The following is a 27106-nucleotide window of genomic DNA, read 5'->3' on the forward strand; positions in this document are numbered from 1 at the left end:
GCAAGTAGACCTTTATTTTGTCACTGTTTTCAAAAAGAAAATTGTGATTTTTTTTATTGGGTTATCTTATTTACTCTGTGCTAGAAATTTGAGTAATGCGATCTTATTATAAGACATCAACAACACTAGAAAGTAGATGTCGTTGTTTTTCACTTTACAGATGAGGAAACCAAGGCTAACTGAGTGACATTAGTTTCCCAAGTGGCAGGGCTAATAAATGGTAGAAGTCTGGTCTGTTTGATCCAAAGTCATGCTCCAAAGCCAGATGCCCTTATAGATTCCATGTGTGCAAGGAACTTATTTGTTTTTTTGCTCACCATTGTATCATCAGCAGCATATTTTGGTATTAAGTTAACATTTCTTAGAATTATTGAAGAAATGGGAATTTTTTATTTGCTTTGCTAATATGGAGTCACATTGGAAAATCCATTTTTGTGTTGCAGATAAAGGAAGACCTAGATCTAAAAAAAAAACAGAAAGTGGAAGAGGGAAACGATATTCATACAAATTACCTCAAGAATACAACATAGAGACTATAGTGGTTGCAGACCCAGCAATGGTTTCCTATCATGGAGCAGATGCTGCCAGGAGATTCATTCTAACCATCTTAAATATGGTAGGCAAACTTTAAAGTGCGCTTGGAATTTTTTCAAGAAAACTCTAAGGAAGAAATGTGTGAGTATAATGACATTCTTTAAAAATTAACTCATTACTATTCCTTTCCTTTATTGACATCAGTAAAAAAAAAAAAATGCTTTGGGTATGCCAAATTGCTCCATCTCAAAAGAGATATCAAAATAATAATTCACATCTTCTAGTAAAAGAAACCATTCTTATTGTTGATTTTGATGTGACAAAACTCTCTGTTAGTCTTTTCTCCCTTTTTTTAATGCCCTTCTTTTCATTCTCTTATAAAAGGCCATTTGCTGAAATTAGAAATGTTATACTTCTTTGTATGTGTGGCCCCACCCAAAGTATTATGGGGTGGCACAAAAGTGGAGGTTGGTAATCCACTGAGCTCTTACATAGGTATGTAAAATTTGATGTCAGATATAATACTAGTTTGTGAGTAAGACCTAAGAGCAGATAGCTCAGTTTCTAAGCAGCTGGATCACATGTGGCTAAGTTCAGTTAACAATTTCTGGACTGCAAAAATCTAGTTTGTACCTAGCATCTTACAGATGTTTACCACCAAATGAATCCTTTGACTTAATTGCATACCCTGCTGGTTAAACCTCCTGCAAGGCAGAATTAGAAGGTTGGAGTGAAGAGTGGTTCTTAGGGGAGAATGAACATAAATAAAAGCCAAAGGCAAATGTCCATTTATGATTCCAGCTACCATATAAGGCAGGGTAGACACCCCTGATTCGAGGGTAAATATATGATGTTTCACAAAATTCTATTTTTACTGTTTTTGCTCATTTTTACTATTTGGCTTACTTGAGTGGTGAACAGATTTTCCCACACTTGTGTCATTTCTATGTTCAGCTACCCCCAGAGCGCTCCGCCAGCATTCTTTTACTGGGTTGACTAACATAAGCCTACCAACTTCAGTTTCTTCTACGTAGTTCTAGAACTGAAAGTAGAGGTTTGGTTTACATTCTATTACAAATTAAAAAAATACCAATACCATATTTTACAAAAAATCAAGGTACCACATAAAAATTCACCTTGCTTTCCAGCATTACTACACATACCATGATTTGGGAAAAACAGTTATAATGAGGATCTGATACCATTAATCAACAGTGGCCTGCAAGCTTGTCTTCCTGGGGAGCATTGAAGAGAAGAGCTTTGAAAACCCTTTTCCTTTTTGGCAGCTAGCTTGGGGAGAGAAAAAAAATACTCCAAGGAATGAATCGGGAAGTGGCATAATGCAGGCTTAGTTTTCAGGACTGTTTCTCAGAAGAAAGGAGGACACTGGCATTTTGTGGTCTTAAGAAAAATTCTAGGGTTTAGTTACTAAAATGCTTGTCTTCAGTATTGTGAAAGGCCATCCTTCCCTCTGTATCCCACTGAAATGCCTAGACAGTCAAGGCTGTGATGAGTATCTCAGAAGCTAGGTCTAAATTTCTTGGTATTTAAAATGAATTACCTAAGTTATTCTTGCCTATTAAGCTAATTTTAAAGTTACTTAAATGTTTTTAAAATATATATATATAATATATATATATATCTCAACTAAATTGAGACTTCTCCCATGTCTGGGCCTTAAGAAAATAAATATGATTTTCAGTTTTATTTTAGGATTTTTATTTTTATTTGTTTTTAGGTTTTTAACCTTTTCCAACACAAGAGTCTTGGTGTGCAGGTCAATCTTCGTGTGATAAAGCTTATTCTGCTCCATGAAACTCCAGTAAGAAAGTCTTGAGTTTTTTGTTCAATTAAGTGGGTGAGAAGTTGTGTTCAGGTACTTTTAAGTAAAGTGAATGTGAGGAGTATGTTTTTTATTGACTTGAAAATCCAGAAATATCCACTAAGTCCCTTAAACTATACATGAAACTGGCCTTTAGATTTGGTTAATACCTCAGTTTTATTCTAAAAATGGAATGTTCTTAGTTTCCAAGATTCCTGACAACAGACCTTAACTTTCCAAGATGTAATTTTTAAAAGTGATTTTTAATGACAGTTTTATTTTCTTATTTAAACATGTGCTTTTGAAACCTTTTCTTATCTGTAATTCATTTTAGACAGAGAATATTCTGTGGTACTGTTTTAGTATGCTGCTTAACTAGATCTTTGGAAAACATTTGTTTCTAAGTTGTAGAAATAATTAAGTCATTTAAGTCTCAAAGTTCCACATTTTTAATACACTGCTCTTCTTTTTCAGAATAGTATGGAACAGATTTTGTAGTTATTTTACCCTCACAAAGTTTCAAGATTTTTAGCTCAGGCTAAATTAATTCTGAATGTCTTCCAGGTTCTAATTAATGTTGTTATGGTCAGCAGTCTGCTTTAGTAATTCATGATGTCTCCTCAGTTTTTAGTTTTTTGTATATCTGAGAATAATTTGCCTTAAAGTGAAATATCTTCTTTTGCAGGCAGATCTATATATTGGGCACCATGGAGAGAAAATGCTAGAGAGTTTTTGTAAGTGGCAGCACGAAGAATTTGGCAAAAAGAATGATATACATTTAGAGATGTCAACAAGCTGGGGAGAGGACATGACTTCAGTGGATGCAGCTATACTTATAACAAGGTAAATTTTCCAAAGCCAATTAAATGACATTCCTAATTTGATGGCTGTGCTGTTAATTGGATTAATTTCTTCAGAGAATGCTTTTATTCCAGGTTTTGTGTTCCAAAAAACTTTTGGCATAATGATTTTTGTCATCTCCCTCAATTTATAATAACTGATTTCTGAACAGGCACATTTTGGATGGCATATTGACAAAACTTCTGGCTAGTTAATTCAAAAAAGATTTTTACCCTCAATTTCTGATATGAAGACATAGCCATTGATGATGATAAGTGAATTTTGGTGGAACTTCAACAGTCATCACCATATGAATAAAGCACCCAATATGTTAAACTCAGCAATTTATAAACTTAATGTTACCATCTGAGAAAAAAGTTTCAATTAAACCTCTAGCTAATTAATTTTTGTTTACATTGTGAATGTCCCTACTACTAACACATATTTGTAATGCAGCATTAAGGGTAAATATAAAAAGGTGAAATAATGAGCAACAATATACTCTATAAGAGCACTCTCTGTTAGTAATAATAAATTTCTTGCTTAGAGTTATTAAAAATGACTAGTAATTCATTATTCTCTGGCACGTTAGTATCAATAGAATTGACATTTCACATCACAGAATACATAGTAACATCTAATCATGATTTTCTGTATTGGGTCTATTGACTTCATGATAGCTTCTTGTTGCTGAATTATATAAAAACTATTCTAGTTATAAATTATTCATAAAGGTGAAAAAATATATTGCAAGAACACACTTGGACTTCCACTTCCAGCTATGTAGGTGGACCTGCTACTGGACTTATACAATAAACAATGATAAAACTGAAGAATATTCGTGAGGCAAATGCTTTAGTCATTGGAGCATGAGCAGTGCAATACTGCAATCTCTGAAAGAAGGACAATTTATTAAGTGAGCCCCACAGTCAACCCAGCTTCTTGCTGGGACAATTCTTTGGTGCAGCAAGCTGGAATCTAGGTAAAGCACAGCGGTCCTGCTGAGGATACCATAGATGAGGGTCCCATGCAAGGAATGGTGCCAAGAAGTCCATGTGTAGACCATCTGTGAGTACTTTGCAAGGTTGGTCTGAATATATATAGATAGGAACTTTCCAAAAGCATCAGAGTGCTATAACTACGGAGGTTAGATTTTTAAAAGATGCTAGGAATTGAGTAGATTCAGGCCACAAGAGTGGAGCAACTTTATTAATACCTTGTCATCACTCCTGGTACTTAGCTGAGAAAACAGGAAGGCCGAGCCTTCATAGTAGGGACACTGACCTGGAGAAATGTCTACTCTGACCTACCCTAACAAAGTCTGAAACCAAGCACCTGTAAGATAATTAGGGAAGATAGAATTTGGAGGTTGAGTCCCACCAATTTACAAAAGCTTGGGAATTATCTTGAGCTTTAGATAGATCCTCCCTACCAAGGAATAAACTCAAACCTTGCTAAGTTCAGAGTGACCTGCCAGTAATTGAACTGCCTTCTGAAACAAGAGTCAGCCCTCTTCAGAGGAAGATAACAGAATCCTGAATCTCTTTAACATTATCATCTACAATGTCTCAAACATAATAAAAATTAGCCAAGCAAAGAAACATGAAAATGTGACCCATGGTCAAGGAAAAGTAGTCAATAAAAACTGACCCTGAGATAGTTCAGATGTTGCATTTACCGTTCAAAGTATTGTAATTGGAATCTCAACAGAAGAGAGTGAGAATGGGTAAGAAAAATTATTTGAAGATATAATGGCAAAATTGTTTCCCAAATTGATGGAAAAAAAAAACATAACCCTTATAGACCTAGGTGTATCTTAGGTAAATGAGTGAAAACCAAAGATACCGAAAATAAGTTTTAAATTGGCCAGAGAAAGAGATACGTTACACAGAGGAAACAATCCTAAGATCGATGACTGACTTCCTATCAGAAAAAAATGAGTCCAAAAGACAATAAAAATGGTATCTCTAATGTATGTATCAACAAAAATTCTCAATGAACTTTTTAAAAAGATTTATTTATTTGAAAGAGACAGAGAGAGTGGAAGGAGGGGAAGAGGGAGAGAAAGAACCTCTGAGCATGGAGGTTGATGCAGGCCTGACTCCCTGCTGAACATTGAGCTTGGTGCCGGGCTCAGTATCAGGACCCTGAGATCATGACCTGTGCTGAAATCAAGAGTCAGACGCTTAACTGACTGAGCCACCCAGGTGCCCCTCTCAATGAATTCTTAAACGTGCTTTCTTAATCTATGAAAGGGTATCTACACATGTATACACAAAAAAATCTACAGCTAACATCACGTTTAATGGTGAAAAACAAATGTTTTCCCATTAGGATTGGAAGCAAGGCAAGGATGTCCACTCTTATACTTCTATTCAGTTTTGTACTGAAGATCAGAGCCAGTATAATAAGGTGGGAAAAAGAAAAAGAAAGGTATACATATTGGGAAGAAAAAATTAAAAGCATTTCTCTTCACAGATGATACACCTCGGTACAAAGAAAATTTTAAGAAATAAAGCAGCAAAATTGCCAGAAGTTATAACTGGATTTTTCAAGGCCACAGAATATAAAGTCAATTTATAAAAACAATTTTATTTATATATATAGTAGAAATGAACAGTTGGAAAAATTTTATGGTAACCTCCAAAACCATAAAAGATATAAGAAAAATAAAAAAATGTGTAAAACCTCTAAAATGATACCTCCATAGCACTGCTGAGAGAAATTAAAGATCTAAATAAAGGTTTTTATTTATTGGAAGACTAAATATTATCAAGATGTCCATCTTCCTCACATTGACTGAGAGTCACTATAATCTCAATGAAAGTTTGTGCCAGCTTTTTTTTTTTTTTTGTAGAAATTGGCAAGCTGATTCCAACATGTATTTGGAAAAAGAAAAGATATAGAAGAGTCAAAATAATTTTGTAAAAGAAGAATAAACTGAGTGGGCTTATATTATCTGATTTCAAAACCTATTATAAAGCTTTGGTAATCAAAACAATGGGGTTTGGGCAGAAACTTGGTAAAGATGAATGAAGTGGAATAAAGAATCTGGAAATATAACCATACATATATGGTCAGTTGACTCTCAAAAACCCACCAATATAATTGAGTGATGGGAAGATAGTCTATCAATGAGATGACTCTACAACATCTGGGTAACCATGTGAAAAAAAATGAATTTCAACCCTGCTTTTACAACTTATGTGATGTTAATTCGTAATGGAGCATAGAAAGCTACATGAAAGCTACAGCTATCAAATTCCTAGTAAAAAAAAAAAAGAAAGAAAGAAAAATGGAGAATATCTACATGACTATAGGGAGGATAATAATTTCTTGGATAGTATACAAGAAAAGCACTAATCAAAAATTCTTAAAAATAATCTTTTGGACTTCTTCAAAATTTAAACCATCTTATGTCCAAAAGACATTGATATGAAAATGAAAAGACAAGCCCTGGATTGGAGAAAATAGTGGCAATACTTCTGTCTACCAAAGCATTTTTATTGGAAATTATATTTGTATGTATGTGTTTACACATATATAGTATATAAATATAAAAAAGATTAAAACTCAGTAAGAAAGATGATCAAATAGAAATGACCTGTGTTTGTCCAAATATTGGCTGGTGATTTTGAATTGATTAAATGACCTCTCTGAGTCTTGTCATTATCAACAAAATGAGGATAGTAGTACCAGGTCAAAAATATAAGACATCTTGTATAATATCTACCAAACAGTGAATGTTCAATAATTTTACTCCAAACAAATAATTGTGTAAGATCCTGTGTGTAGACTCGTACTTATGTGGAAGACCTACTCTCAGAAAGACCATTTGTTGTATTATTATAAGTGTTTTTATATTTATAGTTTTGTCAGCCCATAGTTAAAATTCACTTTCCTTTTTTATAAAATGATAATTTTGTAACATTGTGTGTCAACTACACTCAAAAAAATTTAGAAAGAATTATAATTTCATCCCACATTATCTTAACACATTTAAGAATCATCACTAGAATCATCATTTTATTTTGTCTTATATTGCTAGGGAAACCTAGCAACAAGGGAGGTAAGAAGGATTAGTTAAGAGTGGCTTTTAAACCTTTATAACATATTTAAAAAATAGTGGACACAACAGTTTCTTTTTTCAGGACTTTGAAGAGAAAAGTGGTATTAGAAATGAGGAATGAAATTAACATCACAGTATTGGTGGGGGAAGACTTGCATGTAGAGAGTATGATCCTAATATTATATGTATTTTACATGTATTTAGTTATATACAATGTATTTAGTTATACGAATACATAGGAAATAAAACTGTAGAAATAAACTTTAAAATGTTAACTATAAGTATTCCCAGATAGTGGGATTATAAGCTAATGTTTTAACTTTATTCTTGTATTTCTTAAATTTCTATAAGAAATACACTACATTTTAATGGAAAAATATATGAATTAGTAATCAAATTATGAGTATCATCCGCTTCAGTCTCAGAAGCATTATTTTGAACACCTAACAACCATGAGAAGGAAGACAGATCTCATCAGGTGACAAGTATATAAAACTCATTTGTGGCTAATGCATTCTGACATGGTTATTTCTAAGGGGTCTTTTAGTTATGGATAGAAAATCAACGTTTTGGGGCACCTGGGTGGCTCAGTCGTTAAGCATCTGCCTTCAGCTCAGGTCATGATCCCAGGATCCTGAGATCGAGCCCCGCATCGGGCTTTCTGCTCGGCGGGAAGCCCGCTTCTCCCTCTCCCACTCTCCCTGCTTGTGTTCCCTCTCTCTCTGTGTCTCTCTCTGTCAAATAAATAAATAAAATCTTTTAAAAAAATAATAAATAAAAAGAAAATCAACGTTTCATATAACACCCAGTGCTCCATTCAATATGGAGCACTGGGTGTTACATGCAAACAATGAATCATGGAACACTACATCAAAAACTAATGATGTAATGTATGGTGATTAACATAACATAATAAAATAAAAAAGTAAAAAAATGAAAAAAAAAAAAGAAAATCAACGTTTCATTGTCTAAACAGGATTTCTGTTCAAAACCCAATGCAGAAGCCTTTGTTGAGGGGTAAACTTTGCTATGGTTTTGCTGTCATTTCATGTTTAATGGAAAAAAAAAATCTTTGTACACCTCTTCAGTCCTTTAGTAGAAATGTTGATTTCAATTTTTTGTACTCTGATAGCTAGAACTTAGAATAAGACCTAATAGATTGCTTTTGATTTTTGGATCACATGGGAATAAATAGAAATAAAATAGAAAATAGAAAAATTTTTGGTTGAAAATAGGAAAAAACTATCAAAGGATATACACACATAAAATACTGGTAGCTGCTGACTAATAATTCTCCTTTTATTTCCTCCTGGGAATCAGACTTATTTGAAGGATCCCTGTTTCTCCATATCATTCCATATCAGTGCCATAACAATGAAAATCAGCCCACCAGAGGGAATGTATTATGTCTGTTCTAAGTGGCCTAGCACCATTTGATCAGTAAAGTCTAAATTAAAGGTTTGAGTAATTGAAGTAGAAGAATCCCTTTTTAGTTAGTGTAAACATAAAGGTGATCAAATCTTTAGCTTTGTAAGGAAGTTATGAAAGATAAAATAAAAATTTAAATCTCCATGGATTCCATGGTCTCGTCCACATGAGACAAGCTAGCCTCAGAATGACTAGTTTCTAATATATTCTTATCTTAGATAATTATTAAACATTGTTATGTTATGTGAGCACATTAGGAAGGAATTTTAGATAGCTGTTAATTTGGGTTTCAAGTAAAACAAATAATGTTTTCATAAATCCAAACCTATCTGCCATAATAAATTTATTAAATTGTTCTGTGTGATACAATGAAGTAAATATTTTAAAGCTGACCCAGTGCTTATGGGCTCATAGTAACAGAAACACAAAACATGTCCTCTCAGCTGTCAACTCTATGATTTCTTAGTGTAACTATCACAGTTCTCCTTGAAATCGTGAAGAAGACGTAAGTTTCTTTGGAAAATACTCTTAAATTTAGACTTTAATTTTGTTAATGATGCTTTGCTTCTCATATTTACTGAAATGTTTTTGGTTTATGTGCATGCAATACTTCTGAAAGTTAGTTTTAAACTAATGCCATTGGCAAGTAAGATAGAAAATTTAATAAGATATACAAATGGTAGAAATATATTAATTTGATACAACTCATAGAATAATTTCTGAATGAATCATTTATAGGTATATCCCAGGGCACTATAAAACTGCACTGTGAGACTTATTCTCAGATGCATCTTCATTCTTGGAAATTAAAGGCTACATTTCTTTTTTTTTCAATATAAATCAGAACTTGAACAGAATTTATTGGCCTTCCCAGTTGCCAGATTCTAACAGTATCATTTCCATAAACTCACATTATGAAACTCTGTGATGCCGTCTTCAGGCGCGCTGAGCCCACACGAGCCAAGGATGAGAGAATTTCAATCTGCATAATCACAGGTCTAGGCAGCAAACAAATCACTATCCCCCATCACCCGCCTCTCAAAACTTTGATTATTATGAAGTTAAAAATACATTATTTGGGCCCTCTTGAAATAGGTTGACAATGGAAGAATTGAAGATTAAGAATTACAGTCTGATCAGAGTTTTTTAAAATGATGCTCACAATTTATTCTTCAGTAGTACTGAGGGGTACATTCAGTGCTTTTGGAGAAAAGACCTTGCGGTTTTTTTTTGAAATAATTTGCTTTATTCATTTGTTTGTTGAGTAGAAACTGGCTGGGTCAAGGACTCTAAGTGCCCTTGAAAATAAGCAGTGCATTTGTCATAGTTTTATCATGTTGTTTAGTCACAGATGAAGTCCCTTGTTTCACATTATTTAAATCAAATAGCTATGTTGCAGCCTCACGCATTATGATATGATGTATTGTATGTTTAGAAAAAGAAAAAAAATCCCTTTCCATCTACATCTGAATATACTTTACACTCAGTGATTCTTGGCCCTACGGTGAAGATTGTGATTTTTATGTGATTCTTTAATTTTCTGCATTACCATATTATTCAGTATCATCTGTCGTGGGTGTTTCTTTCTCCATTTGTTTGCTGGCAAAGGGAATTGCAAAATAGAACTATTCATTATTTAATACAATTCCCCAGGCCTCTAACTCACTGATTGTGGGGCCCTTATCACATTACAGAAATGACTGTGTGTAACCCTCTTCTTTGTCTTCAGGGTAGAAGCCTTTTTCACTTATCTTTGTGTTCTTCCCTTTTATCCACTGCTTGGCATATAAGAGGCACCTAATGAATCCAACCAATCTAATTGTTTAGGTTGTGCACTATGCAACAGTGGAGGGAACTTTTTACATTGTTGTGTATGTAAATGTACCCCGAGAATTAAGCAGTGCACAGCCTATACATCCAGGCGTGGTATCCCTGTGATAAATTTGATTTTTATATCTTCTGATGCAGAAAAGGGCTAAATATATCTGATCATTTACTTATAATAAAAATGTCAGCAAACCTTTTCCATTCCTCTTCATCAGTAGTTATATTCAGGTTCTGAATATGTTCCACCACCATGGGGAGATATTTTCCTACATCAGTTTTTGTTGGTTTTGAGCCACAGAAACCAAATTTGCCCAAGTTGAGCACCGAAAGAGGTGTCTCTCTGGAATTTTTTGGCAGAGGGAGAAAATTCTATGTAGTACTTAAAATCAGAGGAAGAATTGAGAAACTACACATCAAGAAAGACAGTGAGGATGGAAACTCTAGAAATGTCAACCACTAGATTTGGATGATTCAGGGCCATTCGTTTTTTCCTACTGTATTATTCACTTTAGATCCTCTGAGAAGAGTGGGTTTGGGTCAGGATAGGGCGGGGAGGCAAATTCTGTGATTAGAAGCTGGTGAAATATGATATATTTGGAGGTCGTTGCTCAGTGGAGAGGTGAGTAGGGGATAGTGAGGGTCTTCCTCAGTGGCTGTCAAGCAATCACTTGGATTTTAAAAATTTTCACTTATAATCCTGGGAACAAGTGTTCCAATGAATGTTTTGTTCAGATGTATAAAGTTTTTAGTTTTGTGTCTTGAATATTTGAAAAGGGTTCTGTACACTGGTTTAACTTAGAAGTTGAGGGTATGGTATTTCGAGTGATTAACTTTCATGGGATAAAATTTCAGTGTGTCTTCCCTCATTTATTTAGAGTTGTCTTTCTAATTTGGGCATGTATTTTCAGAAAGATTTTTTTTTTAATTTTACAAAAACAAGGTTTAAATATTAAGACACTCAGTGCTGACGGACATTCTGTCTGTTTAGTTCATGAAATTTTCTTTTTCTTTGCTATTTACTTTTTAATAATTAACAAAAATTAACCTACTTTAAAGCATTAATTCAGTTGGAGCAGTAGATTTTTAAGGCATATGCAAATATTGATAAGATTATCTTCTATATACAAAAGAAAAGATGTTTTGTGCAGTGAAGATTAATGTATCAAATGATAACAGCCAACTTTCATATATCCAGAATGGATCAACTAGTTTTTTCAGATTCATCAGAATAAAAAATAATTGCCTATTTGAGAAAAAACATTTAAAAATTTAAAGTAGTGAAAATATGTTGTGCTGTTTTTGTTGTTTGGAAATACACAGTTATCAGTAGATAGCACATTGTAACACTGCATTGTGTGTATTGAACTTTGGGTATGACCCACTCCCTTGCAGTCCAATGAGAGGTCTCTGCAGTAGGTCCTCTCTAGACCAAAGATATCTCTGATATGCAGTATAAACCAGAGACAGGAGAAAGCATAGCTGCTAAAACAAACCAGAGCCAAATATTTAAGGGTGGAATTAATTGAGAAAAGGAAGAAGAAATGATAACCTGCAAGAGGGTCTCCTTTTCTGCCTTCCCTGAATCCTAGTGAAATATCAGAGAGGTGTTCTTAGCTAAGAGACCCACAGGAATAATAAAAGTTCAGGTGATTCTTTGTGAAGAAATTCATGTGATTACTTATCAAATTTGTATTATTTTGCTATTTATAACTGCAGAACAGTAAACATATTCCTAAATACTGAATATGATTTAAATGTATTAAGTTGATATTAAGTCCATTTTGTGCCTTGTGTTGAAAATATATTATTTAAGGTTATGTTTCATCTTTTTTGAACTCTACCCTTCTCTCCTTTACTCTAGTAATCAAGGATTGATTCTGTATCTATTTTATAGAAATCATGTCTGTCAGATATTTGCCAGAAGGAATAGTAAAAAGTTATAATGATTAATTGTTGATATTAAGTTACTTCATTCTGTAGTCCATTCATATCCACGGCTGTCCACACAAATTTTCTTTCTGCTGCAACCTTGTGGAAGGGAAATGGCAGTATTGTAGTGATTACTAATTTTTACAATAATTCATAATTAACATAATCTCCACTTGTAGGAAGCTATCTTTGAAAAAAAAGTAAAATATTATTTGAGGTCAATGTGAACATCTCATTGAGGCAGTTATACAGTCTTTTTAATAGTTTGGAAAAGGAAGCCGCATAATATAAAGTGTAATAATAGAATAAGACCTATATGGCTTGATTCTATGTACATTAAGTTCTAATGTTAACAGTAGATATGTATTTCTCTATATTAATTACCATATGGTAGGTTACAAATTGTATCCACTTCCTTTAATTATATGATAATCTGACTTACTAGATAATCATAAAGTGTTCCCATTAGAGACATCTTGGAATTGTAGAAAAAATACAATAAAAATCCTTTTATATGCACAGATAAGCAAAGGAAAGAAAGAAAGAAAAGAAAGAAAGAGAAAGAAAGAAAGAAAGAGGAAGAAAGAAAGAAAAAGAAAGAAAGAAAGAGAAAAAAAATGTGGAGCTTCTGAGTTAAAGTGGTAGCTGCCCTGAGAGGAGTTTGTTGGACCTAAAAATCTGGATTCTTAGGTTTAACACATGAAGAAAAAACTTTGAGGCTTTGCAAAGTGGGGAAGTGGTGCTGAAATGATTGCATATAGCCAGAACCCTTAGATAACTCCACCCTTGATAAAAGTGCGATCTGGTAGAAGCTCAGCAAACAAGGACAGTTTGTCAACAAGAAGCATTCTGTTTCAGTCATTACCCCAAGTCAGGAAAAAAAACAGCTTGTCTGGGTATTCATTACCAAAAATAGGATTTCAACATTGAAACACTTGTTGTTGAAAGCATAGTTAAAACTACTCTGAAGGGGCCCTCTCTTGATTGACACCACACAAGGCAACTGCAAATAAAGTACAACTAAATGAGTTCACAAGAGAATTTCAAAGCACAAAATGACAGCATCTTCAATTGTAAGAGCCAGGAATTCCAGTAAAGAATAATTTAAAAAGCTGGGATTATTTTAAAAAATCATATTTACATGATTGAACGATCACACCAAAAAATGAAATATGAGAATAAGATATTTTTTGGGAAAGAAGTTAATTTGAAAATTGAGGAAAATAAAACGTTTATAAAAGGAATGTAGTTATACTTAAAATCTCAATTTCTGAGTTGGAGAGATTAGATGCAGCTGAAGAGAGCAGTAGTGGATTGGATGAAAAATCCACGAAATCCTACCAGAAGGCTGCATAGACTAGTTAAGAGATGGAATTACAAAAGAGTGCTTTAGAGTTACAGACATCAGAATGAGAAGACCAAAAATACACCTAAAGGAGTTCTAGCACACTAGAGAGAGTATGAGAGGAATAGGCTAAATAGATAATTAGATAACATACCAAGTACCAAAGAAGATAAATAAAAACAAAATCAGTACCTAGACACATGTAGGTGGGACTGCAGAACTACAAAGACAAAAAGAAATCTTAAAATTAACCAAAAGCCATGTTATATGTCATTTATTTCTCAATAAAAAATTAACCAGAGGGCGCCTGGGTGGCTCAGTTGGTTAAGCGACTGACTTTGGCTCAGGTCATGATCCTGGAGTCCCTGGATCGAGTCCCGCATCGGGCTCCCTGCTTGGCAGGGAGTCTGCTTCTCCCTCTGACCCTCCCCCCTCTCATGTGCTCTCTCTCATTCTCTCTCTCTCAAATAAATAAATAAAATCTTTAAAAAAAAAATTAACCAGAAACCCAATGCATGAAAGAAGAGCAAGTTGATCACCAACTTGTGTGTGTATATATATATATTTATTTGTATATTTATATATATATATTTTTATATACACTGACTTCTATATTTATAAATGTTAGAAAGAAATGAAATAATATTTGTCACATGCTGAGGACCAGTAAAGTTAACCTAAAATTCTGTACTTGGCTACTGTTCCATTATGAATAAATACATGGGCAACCAAGTCTGGAACAGTTTATTATTCATAGATCCTCTCTGAAGGAAATCCTGAAGGATGTACTTAAAGAATAATGAGCTCTCTAGAAAGTAAAGATCCAAGATATTACTGAGAGAATATATTGTTAAATACATGGGCAAATCTAATAATGGTTTAGAAAATGTAAATTGAGATTAGAAAAATTGAGATAGAATTATAATGTCATATATAAATAACACGAAAGATTGAAGGGAGGTTGGATTAAAAGCATTTGACATCTTTTCTTCAGGAGGAGCCTGAAGATAATTTTTAACTTTAGACATTTCAAGTGAACATGGTAGGCAGAATAATGTCCCTGTTCTAATCCATAGCCCCTGTGACTGTGTTATCTTACCTGGGCAAAAGGGTCTTTGTGGATGTGATTATGTTTCAGATTTTGAGATTGGGAGATTATCCTGGATAACCTAGGGGAGCCTAATATAATCACAGGTGACAAGGAAAGAGGGAGGCAAGAGAGTCAAAGGAGGAGATGTGATGATGGAAGCAGAGACTGAGCAAGTGATACCATTTCCAGCTTTGAGGATGGAAGGGAACTGTGAGTCAGGAAGTACAGCAACCTCAGGGCACCTGGGGGGCTCCATCGCCTTCAGCTCAGGTCATGAACCCAGGGTCTTGGGATTGAGCCCCACATTGAGCTCCGCATTGGGCTCCCTGCTCTGTGGGGAGCCTGCTTCTCCCTCTGCCTGCCGCTCCCCCTGCTTGTGCACGCTCTGTCTCTCAATCTTTCTGACAAATAAATAAATAAAATCTTAAAAACAAAGAAAAAAGAAGTACAGCAACCTCTAGAAGCTGGGAAAGGTAAGCAAATGGATTCTCACCTAGAGCTTCCGGAAGGAACCCAATACTGCTGATACCTTGGTTTTAGCCCAGTGAAATCCAGACTTCTGACTTTGAAACCGTAAGATAATACACTTATGTTAAATCATTATATTTGTGGAATTTTTTACAGCAACAATAGGAAACTAATACAATGTAATTTAAATGTGGAAGTAACCATAAATTAAATACAATCTAATGTGACTTTTTAAGCAGTCGCAAAAAAAAAAAAAAGAGAGAGAGAAAGGAAAATAAAACTAGATAGGAAGGAAGAGAAAAACAAAGAAGAAAAGAACAAAAGTATAACTTGGGAAATAGAATTTACAAATAATAGAGAAATCCAAATATATCCATAATAAGATATTAAATTCCCTTCTATGTTATATAAATAGGTTTTATAATTTTAGCTGTATGCTGTTTATAAGAGACCTAGAGAAAATGAAAGCTGAAAGTAGAACAAGGAAAAAAGATAATGCCAAGCAAATCTCAATGTATTACTAATATATTAGTATTTGTTAATATCAAACATAATAGATTTTAACTCAGAAAACATTAGAGTACGTAGGATTTCTATACAATAGTAAAAACTAATTCAAAATAAATTCTAAAAATTCAGAGAGATAACTTAGTTTCAACATAAAGGAAAAATCAGCAGAATCAGAAGGAAACAATAAATGTATAACCACAATGGAATTTTAACACCTCTTTTACAGTAACAGATTTAAAAATAAATTCAGAATTTCTCATTCTTTTAAGCAGTTTTATATCAGAATTGGTTATATAGCTAGATCACATGTATAGCTTTGCTCCAAACAATTTGAGAATATACGTTTTTAAAATTTTAATTCCAGGATAGTTAACATACAGTGTTACATTAGTTTCAGGTGTACAATGTAGTGATTCAACAATTGTATACCTTACTCACTGTTCATCACCATACACGTATTCTTAAAATCCCTTCACCTTTTTCACCCATTCCCCCTACCCACATGCCCTCTGGCACCCACCACTTCTCTATATTTAAGAGTTGGGTTTTTTGTTTATTTCTTTACATTTTAAATGAGCATGGCACGTTTACAAAACTATGCACAGATATTAAATCACAGCTGCTCCTGATGAGCCAAGCAAAATGTGAATTGAAAACTAACCATTGTAATCATCAAAGTAGATGCCATTGGTGAAATTGACAGGAGTGTTGCACTTAATTTTCATCATTTTTCATTTAGAACAGCATTCAGATAGCTATAACAGAGGAATGAATAACAATTTTTTTTTATTTCTCCCTCACACACACACAAAGACTAATTATTGTATTGTTTGTAATAGTAAAAATTCTGTAGGATCTAAACATCTTTGCTTATCAGTAGGAAATTGCTTAAATTATAGTATAGAAATAGCCGCAAGAACAACAAAATACAACAAAAACATCAACAACTAATTTTGGAGAGCTTACTAGGTGCCTGGCATTCTTTTAAAGTTTTCTGTGTGTTAACTTATCCAACACATTCACTAAACTCACATTAAAGTGTTATATATGTGGGGGTGCCTGGGTGGCTGAGTCAGTTAAGCATCTGTCTTCAGTGCAGGTGTTGATCTCAGGGTCCTGGGATTGAGCCCCATGTTGGGCTCCCTGCTCAGCTTGGAGTCTGCTTGTCCCTCTCCTTCTGCCTTTCCCCCTGCCTATGGTCTCTTTTAAATAAATAAATAAATGTGTGTATGTATGTATGTATGTTTTCTATATGTTAAATCACCTAATCTGTACTATAAACCTACATGGTAGATAGATGTCATTATTACCCCCTCTTTTTTGTAGAGATGACAGAGGCATAGGAAGGTTAAGTAAATTGCCTAAGGTCACATAGCTGGTAAAATTCAAAAGGTAGATAAAATTGTGCTTTCATATAGTTGGTCTCTGAAGCTCTTCAAGATACAGTATTCAAATAGCAAATTGTAGAATATTCTTCATGGTTAGACCCTGCCTGTGTAAAAAATACTAATTTCCTCATGCCCTTTTTAAAATGATTACTATCAGTCTTTTAAAAATTTTGCCAATGTTACGATATAAAATATTTGCTCTTTTTTTTTTTAAGATTTTATTTATTTATTTGAGAGAGAGAATGAGAGACAGAGAGCATGAGAGGAGGAGGGTCAGAGAGAGAAGCAGACTCCCTGCCAAGCAGGAGCCCGATGCGGGACTCGATCCCGGGACTCCAGGATCATGATCTGAGCCGAAGGCAGTCGCTTAACCAACTGAGCCACCCAGGCGCCCAAAATATTTGCTCTTTTAAACTGTATTTTTTACATTTGAATCTTCTATCTGGAGATTATTTTTGTGCCTGTGAAGCAGAGATCTTACAATATTTGTCAAATAGAAAGACATGTCCCAATACCAGATACTATTTTTTTGTGATAAAAAAATGAAATCCTGTAAAATTCAAAACAAGATAGAACTTTATTTTTGAGATATTTTTTTAAAAGATTTTGTTTATTTATTCATGAGAGACAGAGAGAGAGAAAGAGAGGCAGAGGGAGAAGCAGGCTCCCAAGGAGCAGGAAGCCCGATGCGGGACTCGATCCCAGGACCCTGAGATCATGACCTGAGCCGAAGGCAGACGCTTAACCATCTGAGCCACCCAGGCGCCCAATTTTTGAAATATTTTTAATGAAATAAGGCAACATGCTTCAGGATTATACCAGGAAAAATGTGTCATTAAAAATTTAATAATTCTCATATTTTCTTAGAATTAAAATTTAGTTAATCTTACTTTCCCAGTTCTATTAAATTCTTGGAGATAAAGTATATGGTTCAATTGTTCACATAACTATCAAAAACGAGTCTCATAATCTCTATTGACTGGAAAAGTTTATTTTTACTTCCATTTTCTGTTTCCTTTTTAGGAAAGATTTCTGTGTTCACAAAGATGAACCATGTGATACTGTCGGTGAGTGCACGTAAAATTTTTTACACTTTTGAGGGGTTCTAGGCACCTTTAACACATCATTTGTTTAAATATAGGAAATTATTTGAGAGCGTTGGTTTTAATGGAATGTTTTTAGAAAGTCGGAGGTACGTATTTCCAACCTATGTGTTTAATCATTGGTCAGCACTTCAGTTATTAATGACACAGCCTAAAGACATAAATATACTACATACTGGAGAAAAATTTTAAACGATGCTTTAAGAATATCATTAGTTTTATTTTCTTATCACAGAGATGTACCATAGGTTCGACAAAATGTATTAATGTCAATATGATTGACCTTTTTCAGGCTAATGAATTTTTTTTTTGAGTTATGTATGCTTGAAGTTCTTTGCAGACCGTGTCAAGAAACTCCATCTCATTTCCCCAGCGAATGAGGATTTTCTATATATGAAGTAGTAAATTTTCTGTATTTTGTCCTGGATATCTAAAATTCCTAAAATATAACATACAGCCAGTAGAATTCATGAAACCACAGCTCTTCGAGAGAATGGCTACATATATGCTAACCTAAGTGATATATCTGTATAATTTACTTATTTGTATTTATATAATAACCATATATTAATTATATTGCTATATACATATATTAGTTTAAAATCATGTAGTTGTATATAATAAGGCATTATTGGTAAGGTATAGTTAAGAGTCATGGTCTGGTTTTGACATGTCATGTGGGGTCTATTTCTGTAGGGTAGGATGTATTTTCGCTTAACCATCTTTGATGTGTCATATGTTCTTGGTAAGATGAGCAACCCAAAAAGGGCAAAAGCAGCATAAAGGGGTACAGGTGTTTTAAAAAAATCCATCCTAACTAGTTCCATCATCTTAAGTTCTCATCAACCATGGGTGATGAAAATCTGAGATAGTAAGTGGAAAATAGTTATAATAGTGTTAAGCAGTTAATGATGGAATCAAAGGAATGTTTGGCTCACGAGGGGCTATAGCATAAAAAGATCTGGACCCCCAAGGAAAAGCTGACTTGATTTAGGGATGATCTTTCTAATGTTAACTCACCTGCTTCCTGCAGTTTGTTTTTTTTTTGTTTTCTCCTCTTCTTGTCGGAATCTCCAGAAATTAAATCTCGATGTAGAGTTTTAGTCAACCTAACCACAGAAGCTTTGAATTACTGATGAATCCTGTATAAAGACAATTACCTTTTCCTCCACTTAAACAACTATATTGCCCCTAAAGCCTTCTTTAATATAGGTAGATCCACTTCTTGCCTCAACGAGTACCTGAGAGAAATCAGCAGCTGGGGCAGTATCTCCCATAATTATGCATGCTAACCACCTCTTTCTAGCGTGGATGCACAGCCTAAGAAAGCAAGTGCTAACATAAGGCAAACAAATTTCCTTTTGATTATGACTGTGTTTCACATCTTGCTAAATCTGTTATTTGAAAATAGCATACATATTCATGATATATATTATCTATGAAGCTTATTTTCTGGTTTAAAGCACATTTGAATAATGAAGTACCTTGATGTGTTTGGACAATCAGAGTTCATCAGGAAAGCATTGTAATCAGTCCCTCTCTCTATCCATCCTGTCCATTAAGAGCTGGTAGAAACTGGTTTTAAATACTATAACATAGGATTTGGAAAGTCCAATGCCCTTCCTGAGATCTCTCGTTATTTCTGAGTGCTTAGGTTCTTGGGGTCACCTTCTTGATGGCATTGTTGAATCACTGCATCCTTCATCCAGGGGCCTGGGCTAACCTCTGGGCTTCCAAATGTGTGAGCTAATAAATACCTCTATTATTTAAACCAACTTAAGGTTTTTATTTCTGTAACTTGTGATGTAAGACATAAGACGTAGATTTTCCCTAATACTCATATACTCATTTATAAGGAAAAAAGAATATGGGGCAATATTAATAATTTCTGCTATTATTAAGAGGAAGCAGGTAAACTCCTCAATGAATTATTCCCAAAGTTAAACAAACATATGTAGCTTGCAGGTCATCTTAACAGCTCTCAATCTCTAGTATCACAAAACAAAAGAGATTAGGGCTCAATAAAGTCTCCATTGACACACATTTAAAAATCTCCTTGTAGGGTAAATACCCAGTAGTGCAATTGCTGGGTCATATGGTAGCTCTATTTTCAACTTTTTGAGGAACCTCCATACTGTTTTTCAGAGTGGCTGTACCAGCTTGCATTCCCATCAACAGTGTAGGAGGGTGCCCCTTTCTCTGCATCCCCACCAACATCTGTCATTTCCTGACTTGTTAATTTTAGCCATTCTGACTGGTATGAGATGGTATCTCATTGAGGTTTTGATTTGGATTTCCCTGATGCCGAGTGATGTTGAGCACTTTTTCATATGTCTGTTGGCCATTTGGATGTCTTCTTTGGAAAAATGTCTGTTCATGTCTTCTGCCCATTTCTTGTTTGGATTATTTGTTCTTTGGGTGTTGAGTTTGATAAGTTCTTTATAGATTTTGGATACTAGCCCTTTATCTAATATGTCATTTGCAAATATCTTCTCCCATTCTGTCAGTTGTCTTTTGGTTTTGAAACAATGAATCATGGAACACTACATCAAAAACTAATGATGTAATGTATGATGATTAACATAACATAATAAAATTAAAAAAATAAAAAAAATACAAATCTCCTTACATAATACTATGGGGTGAATTTTTGCCAAATGCTTTTTTTTTTTTTTTTTTTTTTTTTAGAGAGAGAGCTCGTACAAGTTGGGGGGAGGTGGGGGCTGGTGGAAGAGGAACAGGCAGAGGGAGAGAGAGAATCCTAAGTAGGCTCCACACCTAGCATGGGGCCCAATGTGTGGCTTGATCTCAAAACGCCGAGATCATGACCCCAAGATCATGACCTGTGCCAAAATCAAGAGTTGGTTGCTTAACCAACTGAGCTACCCAGGCTCACCTGTCAAATGATTTTCTTAAGTCAGCATATACCTTCTTGCCTCTTCTATCTATTACTGATGTGAAGGAAGCCCATTTCACTTTGGATACTACATAATGAACACTTTGCATGAGAGGAAGGAGAAAGGAATATGAATTTTCTATTTATTAGTGTGGATAATATAGGCCTGAATGATGACTTTAAGATTACAATTTCCCTTACGTCTCCTAGTAGGTATAGTAAGAGAGAAAAGACAGCAGGCAAAACTTTTAATTTATGATATTAACATGAATTATTCATAAGAAGAATGCCTGTATTTTAGAAACAATGGTTAGACTTAGGCTATGCATTATAATTTGAGCAACATGTTAATGAACATTATCTCACTTAATTCCTTCAAAATCCAAACTCTTTTATTATCATTATTACTTTATAGGTGAAGAAAACACCAGAATAGAACAGAGTATGGATTTTGAAGTCAGACATCCAGATTTAAATCAGACTTCTGCTGTTTATTACCTACATGGATGTGGGCACATTTTTTTTTAATTTTTTATTTTTTAAGATTTTATTTATTTGCGAGAGAGAGAATGAGAGACAGAGAACATGAGAGGGAGGAGGGTCAGAGGGAGAAGCAGACTCCCTGCCGAGCAGGGAGCCTGTTGTGGGACTCGATCCTGGGACTCCAGGATCATGACCTGAGCCGAAGGCAGTTGCTTAACCAACTGAGCCACCCAGGCGCCCGTGGGCACATTATTTAACGCATTGGAAGTTTGGATTCCTCACCTTTGCAATAGAAGCTATATTATTGACCCCACAGAATGTTGTGAAACTGTAACATTTGCAAAAGCGGCTCATTTTTAATTGGCATTCAGTATGCACTAGGTTCTATCACATCCTTTTATTCCTGTGAGAGGTTACAAATTTGCCCAGCATCACTGTTAGTAAGTGGTGGTACTGGCCTCTGCCTCAGATCTTAGAATAATGAGTCAGCTTTCCTCTATAATGTAATATACTTGTATAATAGAGGACAATACAGCTAGAAGTGCTACGTTTGAATGAAGTTACAGAATAAAATTGTATAAATTAAAATATATAAAGAAATGGCAAATATACACTTGGAAAAAACTTATTTATCAGCATTTTAACTTTTCAACAATAAGATATTTTGCTCATTTGCTGATGCAAAAGATATGTACATCTTAAATGTGTTAGACTATATTGGAGTTGTGGGATATTATAAATAAATGATTCATTTGATAATTTGTACATATTTATTAATCTTATATTTGAAAAGCTGTTTAGAAGGTAAAAGGTAAAAGTTGTTTTACCATTTTCTCAGTCACTTTTTCCTGTTGTTTTTGTCACATGTATGGTTTGGTAGATTGGTGGATAGGAATATAGATACTGGAAGAAAAAATGCTATTAAATGTTTTTATCAACACAGTATCAATTCTAACACATATGCCTGTTCACTCTCTAACATTCTTGAAGTTGAGATTCATTTTGTAACCAGAGACCTATAAAATTGTGCCAGTGTAATTCAGAATTTTAAGATCTTAGGTTGGGTGAACTCTGTGATATCAGCAAATTTCAGGAGAAATAATATACAATTCTGGATGCAAGTGGCAACTGTTTATTGGTGTTGCTGGTGAAATTGCCTTACTTTCTGTGGCAACAAGATAATGATCCCCAAAGATGTACGGGTTCCAGCCCTGGAACCTGGGAATATGCTGGGTTACATCACACAGGGAAATGAAGGTTGCAGATGGAATTAAGGCTGCTGCGCATCAACCAACCTTAAAATAGGGAGATTATCCTGGGCTGTCTTTCTATGCCCAATGGAATTGCCAGGATCCTTAAAAGCTGAAGAGGGAGGCAGAAGAGCTGAGTCAGAGGGAGATGTGATTACTGAAGAAAGGCCTAGAGAGATGTAATATGAGAAGGTTTCAACTCATCATTACTGCCTTTGAAGGTGGAGGAAAGTGAAACATCAGCAGCCTGTAGTATCTGGAAAAAGCAAGGAAATGGATTCTCCCCTAGAGCCTCCAGAAAGATGTATAGACAGCCTTGTGATACCTTGATGTTAGCCAGTGAGAACTGGGCCAAGCTTCTAATGTAGAGAATTTAAGATAGTAGACTTGGGTGTTTTAAGCCACTAAATTTGTGGTAATATATTACAGTAGCCATAGAAAAATAATATATTTTCCAATAACTAATTACCTCCTCCCATGACTTAGAGAGAAGGAATCCAGAAATCCAGTGCTCTCAAATCTTTATAGACTGGGGGGGTCAACAATCCTCACCCTATAGTTTAAGAACTGGTAATGATTTTTGCATTAGATAAAAAATAGAAATTTGTATCATGATACATAAATATATGTAAAGAGCAACAAATGAGGGTTGTGCTAAGAAACATGATTAACGATAGGTGAACACTTCTAGCTGAGAGACTAGACTAAAAAAATAGTCTCTCTCATCTATGAGCAGTGAAAGAAAGGTAATCAATTCTTTAAAATCTTTCCAATACCAAGCACTAAGGATTTTACAGATGAGTTCTACTAAAATTACAAAGAACAGACCATTCCAATATTATACAAGCTATTTTACAGAATAGAAAAAGGTGAATTAAAACCATATAAATTTTTACCAAATCCTGAAGAGGACAGTGTAAGAAAGAAAACAATAAGCTTTTCTCTCAGGAAAGAAATGAAAGAATTCTAAACCAAATATTAGCAGATATCATCTCACAAGGTATTTTTAAATAACCAAGTAGGGTTATTTTATTTGAGATTTATTCCAGAAATACAGTGGTACTTTAACATTAGAAAATCTTAAAATGTAACTATGTAATACAATTAAAGATAAAAACCATATGATCATCACAATGGATAAAGAAAATGTCCTTCATACAACTCAAAACACATTCATGGTAAAGACTCTTGGCAAAAGAGAACAAAGTAGAAACTTTATTAACTTACTTAAAGATACTTACACAAAATGCATAAATATCTTTTGAAAAATAGTGAAGCATTAAAAGCATTCCTTTCAAAATCAGAAACAGAGGATTTTATTATCACTGTTTCTATTCAACAGTGCATTGGAAATTTTAGGCCTTAAAATGCAGTGGATGTTATGATTGTCTCCATTTAAGCAAAAAATAAAGAATATGCAATTAAATTATTAAAATTAACAGGAAAGTGATGTGTTAGATATCCAAGCAATATTCAGTAACCACTTGCATTTTATATACCAGCATTTTTCAGTGAGACATTTAATTCAAAAATTCTATTAAATATATGGAAAAAATAAAATTCTTTGGAATACAACTAATAATAAAATGCATAGGATATATAGGGAAAATTATTGAGCTATTTTATAATTCAATCAAGAGGGTATAACTCAATGAAGATATAAACTATACTCATGGTCTGAAAGACTAAAGATGAAACCAAATGGCCATTTCCCTCAAATTGACCTAGTGATGGAATGTATTTCCATAAAAATTCTAAAGGGAGTTTTGGAGGAAAATTGATAGGCTGATTCTAAATGTTATGGAGGAGCTTAGGCCTAAGAATTGCCAAGACACTAGTGAAGAAAGAATATGGAAGGGAAATCTGTTTTATCACATATCAAGCACAGTATGTGATAAATAGGACAAGGCAGCTGCATGTGTTTGGGAAATTGACAAAGAAACCAGAACACGGAGAGCAGAACACATGATGTTAAGAAGTTTATTTACAAGGAGACAAGTTAAAATGAATCACATGGTTTGAATTTATAAAAAATTAGAAGAGAAAATATAGAAAATTAATTTTATATTTTTGAGGTAGAGACAAGTTTTTTTAAATAACACAAAAATGCTAATTATAAAGGAAATGCTTGATAAATTCAACTATATTCACATTTGAAATTTCTATGTATCAAAAGATATCATAATAACACCGGGGGAAAAAAACAGACTTCTCTGAGGTAGAAGACAACCATATTTCATGGATTTTAAGGTGCCTTTATTGTCATTGATTTTTAAGACTTACCATTATATAATGTACTGCTGAAGAGAAAAAAAAACCAATGCGGTAAATTCCTAATTGTAAGACACTATCGATTGTAAGGCAAATCACAATGTGAAATAACGTGAATCTTGGAATTAGTGATGTATTTGCAACACATGTAACCAATAATTATTAGAACCCAGAATATAAAAAACAACATCTATAAGAAACAAACAAGAAGTAGATGTACCAAATAGAACCAAAGACTCCAACAGCCATTTTTAGAACAGAATACATCAAGGGTGAATTAAAAGAGAAAGAAAGAAAGAGAGAGAGAGGAGAGAGAGAGAGAAGGAGGGAAGAAGAAGGAAGGAAGGGAGGGAGGGAGGAAGGAAAAGAAAGGAAAGGGATGTCAACCAAATTAGTAGTAAGAAAGACGTTCAGATTACAAGGAGGTTTCTGCCAATGAAAATGATTTTTTTAAAAATGTCTGATATTACCAAGTGCACTTTTAAAAATCAGAACAAAAATCTCCCATTCGTTCTAGAAATCTTAATAAATTCACATTTCAGCTTCTTGTTCTGATTTCTATGTATCTCTTTGGTCTTCATATCCATCTTTGTCTTTCTGTGCTGCGTTCCAGGTAACTTTTTCATCTGTGTTTCTCAGTTTATACCAATTGTCTATTTTTTTCATACATGTCTTTTTTTTTTTTAAGATTTATTTAGGGGCGCCTGGGTGGCTCAGTCGTTAAGGGTCTGCTTTCTGTTCCGGTCGTGGTCCCAGGGTCCTGGGTCGAGCCCCGCATTGGGCTCCCTGCTCCATGGAGAGTCTGCTTCTCCCTCTCCCGCTCCCCCTGCTTGTGTTCCCTCTCTCTGTGTCTCTCTCTGTCAAATAAATAAATAAAATCTTAAAAAAAAATAAAATAAAAGATTTATTTATTTTAGAGATAGAGTGCACAGGGGTGGGAGGGGCAAATGGAGGGGGAGAGGGAGAGAATCTCAAGCAGACTCCCCACTGATTGTGGAATCCAGCGTGGGGCTCGACCTCAAGACCTCACGACCTTGAGATCATGACCGGAGCCAAAACCAAGAGTCGGACACTCAACTGACTAAGCCACCCAGCTGCCCCTCTTCATATATTTCTTAATAATTTCATATGTTCAGCTATCAAGGATTTTTTATTTCAATAGCTCTTTTATTTCTAAATACCCCATTTGGCTTTTTTCTCTCTCTGCTATGGCATTTTGATAACATACTGAGCCTTCCTCATGTATTCAGTCTCTTCTTTTAGGTTGAAATCATTAAAGGTATACTTTTGAACATTCACTTAACTAATAATTCTGTTACTGACGTTCTTGTGGTTCTAGTCCTATTTACTCATTTTGTTGAATCTTGTTTTTGGTGACTAGTCACTCAGTCATATAATTTTGTATTTGAGTTCTTATTTCTTCATTTCTTTTATCTGTGGGAATCCTGTATGGCCTGGAAAAGAAGTACCTTTCTCAAGATAAAATTTTTATTCACAGGGGTACCTGTGGGGAAAAAAAAAATTATTTACATATACCTTAGGAGTATTAGAGTTAATTTCTTAGGTTAGTATTCCTTGGACCATTCAGGTAATGTAAATTAGATATGCCAACTATGAATGTTCTCAGGGGAGGCCTTTTTTTAAAAAGAGAGTCTAGGTCAAAGTAGACAAGGTTTTATGCCATTACCTTTTGCCAGGGAACAGTTGTTTTACTAAACTACTCTTTCATTCTGTTGAGGGAAAGGAAAATGGTAGCCCCTCCTTCTCACTTTAGATAGAAATAACTTTATGTAGAAGTTTCAGTTCCAACGTCTTACCTTGAACAGTTTCTCTTTTTGTCTCAGTGTCATGAC

General features: G+C 34.3%; 1 protein-coding gene across 1 annotated transcript in view; it reads left to right on the forward strand.

Annotated features, from left to right (window-relative positions):
- ADAMTS19 (ADAM metallopeptidase with thrombospondin type 1 motif 19) overlaps positions 1-27106 on the forward strand; it is a 253226-nt gene that overhangs the window by 60768 nt on the left and 165352 nt on the right. Inside the window, exons 4-7 of the mRNA XM_064595853.1 lie at positions 444-616; positions 2273-2356; positions 3042-3199; positions 18274-18317. Coding sequence (XP_064451923.1) covers positions 444-616; positions 2273-2356; positions 3042-3199; positions 18274-18317 — 459 coding nt within the window. The remainder of the gene's footprint in view (positions 1-443; positions 617-2272; positions 2357-3041; positions 3200-18273; positions 18318-27106) is intronic.

Source organism: Mirounga angustirostris, unplaced genomic scaffold (genome assembly GCF_029215605.1).
Source record: "Mirounga angustirostris isolate CCGP_5_RB_7025 unplaced genomic scaffold, mMirAng1.0.hap1 SCAF_7, whole genome shotgun sequence".
NCBI classification, from domain to species: domain Eukaryota; kingdom Metazoa; phylum Chordata; class Mammalia; order Carnivora; family Phocidae; genus Mirounga; species Mirounga angustirostris.